Source organism: Mastacembelus armatus, chromosome 21 (genome assembly GCF_900324485.2).
Source record: "Mastacembelus armatus chromosome 21, fMasArm1.2, whole genome shotgun sequence".
Classification (NCBI taxonomy): Eukaryota; Metazoa; Chordata; class Actinopteri; order Synbranchiformes; family Mastacembelidae; genus Mastacembelus; species Mastacembelus armatus.
In genome coordinates, this window is record NC_046653.1 from 14,133,642 (window position 1) to 14,139,784 (window position 6,143).

At 40.2% G+C, this 6,143-nt stretch overlaps 1 protein-coding gene across 3 annotated transcripts in view; it reads left to right on the plus strand.

The window, feature by feature from the left end:
• The window catches only part of ubr3 (ubiquitin protein ligase E3 component n-recognin 3), a 36,361-nt gene that overhangs the window by 12,340 nt on the left and 17,878 nt on the right, over window positions 1-6,143 (plus strand). For 2 of the 3 annotated variants that reach the window (XM_026295282.1, XM_026295283.1), the window contains exons 21-25: window positions 105-206; window positions 289-459; window positions 1,548-1,580; window positions 2,462-2,907; window positions 3,762-3,850. In XM_026295282.1, coding sequence (XP_026151067.1) covers window positions 105-206; window positions 289-459; window positions 1,548-1,580; window positions 2,462-2,907; window positions 3,762-3,850 — 841 coding nt within the window. The remainder of the gene's footprint in view (window positions 1-104; window positions 207-288; window positions 460-1,547; window positions 1,581-2,461; window positions 2,908-3,761; window positions 3,851-6,143) is intronic. The other variant, XM_026295284.1, reaches the window with a different exon arrangement.

Below are 6,143 nucleotides of genomic sequence, written 5' to 3' on the forward strand. Positions count from 1 at the left end.
ATACTCAGGGATCTTTTTTTTTTTTCAAATGCCAGAATGGTGATGAAATTAACCAAATGTTTTGCTTGCTTTTCAGTTTAAACTAATAGTTTGTCATGTTTTAGATATGGATGGATCATCAGAACATGTCTGAGCATGTGCTGTGTATGGTCCTTTACCTGATAGAGCTGGGCTTGGATAACCAACTACAAGACACCAAGGATGAGGTGAGATACTCAGCCTGAAAGTTGCAATCTGTCTTCTCCCTGTGTGGACTGCAAAGAATTACAGTTTGCATCTTGTTTCCAGGAGCCTTGCATTGAGGAGCACTGCCATGACAGCTGGTTCCCTGGCACCAACCTCCTCTCCAATCTGCACCATGTGATCAACTTTGTGAGGGTTCGGGTTCCTGAAACAGCCCCTGAAGTGAGGAGAGAAGCCCCTCCCAGCACCAGCACTGAAGCTTCCTCATATGGCCAGGTAAAAGGAAGCTATGCTAAAGGCAGAGCTGAATTACAGAACCATAATTTACAATGCATTGAACAACTGGGAGTCAAACTAAATGAGATTAATCCAGTGGCTGGGGAACAAAGCTGCTTATGCTCAGGATATATTTTTCTCAGGGAGCCTGGACTTACATTCATCAGATGTCTACAGACACATCTGTTGTGATGTCAGTGTTGATGCTTAGTTGCTAGATTTTATGCATAGTGCATGCCTGTATTGTGTTGCTGTCATGTTGTTTTGCTTTGGTGTCTTTTTCACTGCATTAGTCAGTGGGCCAGTACCATGCAGGTCAGGCATGGCTTTCACAGTCTAGTGCACAAAACGGCACATGCCTCTTATTCCCACTTGACTCGTTTATTTGCCACACAGAAACAACTAATATACCACGTGTACCTGTAGTAACATTACCAATTTAGATTACTAGTCATATATGGTTTTCAGCCTGAAGTGGCTGAACTGAAATAGAAAAGGTACTGTGGAGTCTCAAATACTTAAAATCTGTGTGAAGATTAAATTCAAGTTAGCATCTCCCCCACCTGCTGTTGTTTGATTCGAAGCTTTTAGGGACTCAGTGTCACACTTGGCATCGGCCCATCATGCACCTGAGTTTGTCTGTCCTTGCCTCTGTTTTGAAGTTGCCAGTCAACCAGTGAAAACCCCATCAAGTCTCTGCTCCTGGCTGAGAAATAGTGTCACATCCATGTGTAAAGCTGCTGCTTTATAGTAAAAAGACTTTTTGCTCGCTTTGTTTTTTTTTTTGTTTGTTTGTTTTTTGGATTAAACAAATGAATTCTAAAACATTAATTATTGATTATTTGAGGTGGTGTTAGGCTAGTAATTTGTTTCTGTTCCTTTTGTGTAAGGCTTACTGGCTACTGGCAGGGGCTTAATGTGATTTAAAACTTCTTATATATCCAGTTAACTTGTCAGACTTTACAGGTTTAGGTCAGCCCTGCCATACACAGATTGTATTTATCATCTTAAATTGTTTGTTTGGTACCATCATATGCCTTTTTCATATCATCATTACTGTTGCTTATTTTCATTCACTCGCTCCACAGAACTCCAGGCGTCTTTCAGGGAATTGGAGAGAGGTAGCTGTCAACACCCGTTTCTATAGAAAAGGGTGATGGCTTTGCGGCTGCATTTGTCTACTATTTTATTCGAAAGAATTTCTGTGCACGTATCCGTTTTGTGTTTTTCAAAGGTCTGCCTTGGTGTGTTATGCTGTGCTTCAGCAGTTCACCTCCCTCTTGACTGCTGAAACTAATTACGTGTGTAATGCAGGTTTGGGTAAATGCTTTTTAACCGCATGTCAGTATGATTGATGTTGCCATGACTGGGCTGTATGATGTATGTTTATTTAACAGTGCAGCTCTAGTCTTTTTTGTCAGGTCAGGTCACGGCAGTGCTTCAGATGCCTTATGGGTTTTTATATCAGGATGCTTTGAATTTCCCCCAGGCATATGGTTGTTCTGAGTGCTATCAATAGGAATTCAAATAGCATAGTATTCATGAGGCATGAATTGAAATTTTATAATGGCCATTTCATTTGACTTTTTGTATATTGTCCCTACATGTACTATGGTAATGAATAACCTTTCCAATCCATCAATGTCTATCAGACCATTAGCGATATAATTTTAGGAGATGGTGTTTGTGCTTAAAAACACATCTGCCAAAGCACCTAAGATGCAGGTGGAATTCTGAGGGGATCTTGGCCACAAAGTTTTCTGTTTTCTCTCCATTTGCATATTGTGTTACATAGTGTTCACTTGATATATATCAAGTGCTGTAAAATGATTTTGTATATGTGTGACAGCATTTACTTAAGCATCATGTGTTTGCAGTGGATTCTTGTAGCTTAAATCATAGGGCATAACATTAACATTGCCGCACTTAGTCACCCATACAACTTGCATGTTGTCATGGTATTGCAAGCCTTTTCACAGAAAAATTTTCAATGATCTCTTAGAACCTTCGTGAAGCTCAGATGTTCAGCCTTGTGGCAGAGCGCAGGAGGAAGTTCCAGGAAATAATCAATCGCAACAACACTGAAGCCGCCCAGGTTGTGAGACCCAAAAGCTCCTCAACACGCTGGGTCCCACCCGGTACACCACCCCAGCTTGTGACAGAGATTCTGGAGATCCGAGAGAGCATGCTGTCTCTCCTCATAAAGCTCCACCAGAAGATGTCATCCAAGCAGAACTCTCTGTCGGCATCCTGGCTAGATGATATGGACACAGGCCGCCATGCCCATGGAGACGGCATTACAGCCATTGAGCGCATCCTCACGAAAGCAGCCATGCGCAGCTGCCAAATCAAGCGTAGCATCCAAGATGTTTGTGGAAAGGTGTGTCCTCCGGTGCCACCAAAGAAAAACAGTCCCACTGACAAGAAAACCATGGATAAAGAAGAGAGGTGAAGTGCACAGTTTTTCCTTATACATAACATATTCACCATAGTGGATTTAGATGGGCACGCTCCATGCTGCGTATCAATATCGCTCATTATCTGTTTGCAGTGTTTGCATATTGATATTGTGTCTATAGAGCTATCTGAGAAGGTTTGAGTCAAACAGAATGCAGCTCTAAGGAAGTGTGATTAAACGTTTTTCTCATGAACTCATGTATATATATTTTTTATTAACATAGTGCTGTCCTGCTTTTGATTATTGCCACTACCTCTGCCACAAAAGTTCAGTCCATTAGAAGTTTAAATAAACAAACATCAAGTCAAACTTAGTGGCTTTTAACCTCTTTCTCATATTGCTCTGTGTCTTATTTACCTAATCTAATGATGATGGAATAGGCTTCAACAATTGATAATGACCTTCTTTTGGGGTTGGCTTTAACCCTCTGACAAAAGCATAGGTAGAATATCTGCCACTCACAGGAACTAGAGCAACCACCAGGGAGAGGCAGTGAGAAGCTGCTGCTCATTCCTCAGGCTGGTTGTCAGTAGTTTTGAAGCCAGCTATCATTGAAAGTTTTTGAGCTGTGCCATTCAGTTTGTTTATGTCCACTTATTAAGTACTTAATTTATAATCAGCTCTTAGCCTGCAGGTCAGGGCCACTGCACTGAAACTGTGAAGTTATGATTAAAGTACAAGGTGGGATTAAATTGGAATTAAAATGATTTTAAGCCATATTTTAGCAGTTATTATTACATATAGACGATTAGTATCATTTGGTTGTGAAGTCATGTTAAATACTGAATTGCTGATCACTTGCTACATACTCGTCAAATTGTATATTACCTGTTCTTTGTTTCAGACGTCAAAGGGCTAGAGAAAGACAGCAGAAACTTCTTGCTGAATTTGCATCCAGGCAGAAGAGTTTCATGGAAACAGCCATGGATGTCGGTAAGAAAAGTGCAGCTCATGCCCTTTTGCCAACCTGGTGCCTCAGTTTTAATGTCACCGGGCTTTAAATTTTCCAACACTGCTGAAAAAAACCACTCTGATATAATGTGCTGATGGAACTGGGTTTGTTCAGACATCGGTATACAAGTCCTTTATAAAAGCACCAGACATACTTTAACACTTTTTGTTTGAAGGACATCCTGCTACTGTAGCCCTTAAAGAAAAGTGCTGCTGGCTGAAATATACCTATCATTGCTGTACCTTTTTCACTGGAGCAAGGTGACAGTGCGCCATGTCCGTGTTTGTGGTCTCTGTGGGCTGGTTAGGAAAAATTGAGAGGAGAAAGCTCCTGCAGAGTGTGGGTGGCTGCTGGGTGAGGGCACATAGGATCAAAGCACTAATAGGAGGCTAGACTCCCAGGGCCCACCCTGACACAATGTTGTTAGTGAATGAATAATGGCTGCTGTGATCACATGCACCATTCTGGCAGCATTGCATTCTGACCTCTTTATACACACTAGCTGCTGAACAGTAACTTTACTTGCTTCACTCCAAGCTCACTGCTAGCTTTGAATCACCTCTGCTGAAGTTGGATTTAAATAGCATGACCATTTTAAAACAAGCGAATGCAGTATAACCTGTTAGTCAATGTTTATGGATTTGGCATTATTCTTTCCAGGACGTGTAACATCATTGATGTGTTTCTGATTACACGGTCAATAAAATGACATTGATGAATGTTTTCAGTTATCCAGTAATATTATACTTCTAACATTTCACTTAAATAATAAAGAAAAACCTTGTTTCACTTGCTTTTGAACTGTTAAATATCATGGTCAGTGCACCACACACCAACCTCCATTGCATTAAAGAAATTTCAAAACAAGAACAAATTTACCCAAATCCATCTGCAATTCTGTATGGAAGTTAGTAAGGTCATAGTATAAGCGAACTAATAGTTGCTATTTATTGTGTATAGTGGTTGTTGTACTGTTAACTTTAGATGCATTTAGTAGCATTACCATTATCCTAATAAGCATTTTCAGCATAAAGATGCACATTTGAGAAGTTGCAAACCTATTGTGTGCATACAATACTTTAAAGATTGTCCACAAATTCATATGGGAAGCATAAAGCAGCAGCAGACCAACAATTTGTGTCATTGTCATCTTGTTTTGTGTGTGTGGGTGTGTGCATGCACATTTATTGGTGGCTCTGTGTACTGGGGCTGCCTGAGGCTAAAGCAAACAGCTTTCATTTCCCCAGTTACACAGTGACCTCCTGAAAACATATTCTTTCAAAAAGCAATAAATCAAATTCTGGCACAGCTTGACATTTCTACACAATATTTACTGCTCAGATTGACCACAGTTCTTAACATTTAAAACTAATTTCACATTAATAATTAATTTCTAGAGTGATGCCAGTCACACAAATGTGCTAGCGGACTGTGAATTTGATATACAGCTGCATAAAAAAAGTTTGGACCCTGCGGCAAACAGACATTACCTTATTTCATGAACTTAAAAAAAATTCATGTGATTATTGCATGTGGAAAAGTTTGGACACCCTTCTCCTTGTAAAACACTCAGAACTTCATTAAGGCCTTAATGGTCTTGTTAGGACTTATAAGGGTGATTAAGAATTACTGTATCATCAGGAATTGTCAGCTGAAGACCTTTCCCAAGCTGATAAATTCTATGACTCTTCAAACATTATGGTAACACTCAATAATTATGGGCTTCTTCTAAGTAGCTGACCGAGGATTTGAAAATTAATTGATGCCTATAAAGCCAGGAGGCCATTAAAAAGATATCAATGCACGTCTAGCTTAAAATGTCCACTGTCCAAAATGTCATTAAGAAATGACATGGGGAACCGTGGAAAGACGATATCTGAAAAACCAGGGAAGCTTTCAGATAAAACTGTGCATGCTGGGTAGAAAGACAAATCAAATCCCAGTATGACTGCAGAGTAATTGCAGAAAAGTTTAGTCATGCTGGGTTGATGCACAAATTTTACCTTTGACCTCATCACAAAAGCCAAGTAGACAGAGCAACATCTGGACTAGCCAGAGAGGTTGTGGAAACAAGTGCTGTAAACACATGGCAAAAAGGAGCAGCATTTAGTGAATGTCAGCTAACTTCCAGCCTGTGACCTCCCTTCATCATGGTTTGTTACCTCAGTTTCTGTTCCGCCCAGAGGAAAGCCAGTACCAGTGTTTTAGTTTTTCACGCAGATGAATAGTTTTGGCTCCAACACGAGTGAATGTAATGCTGACTGAACTGAAATG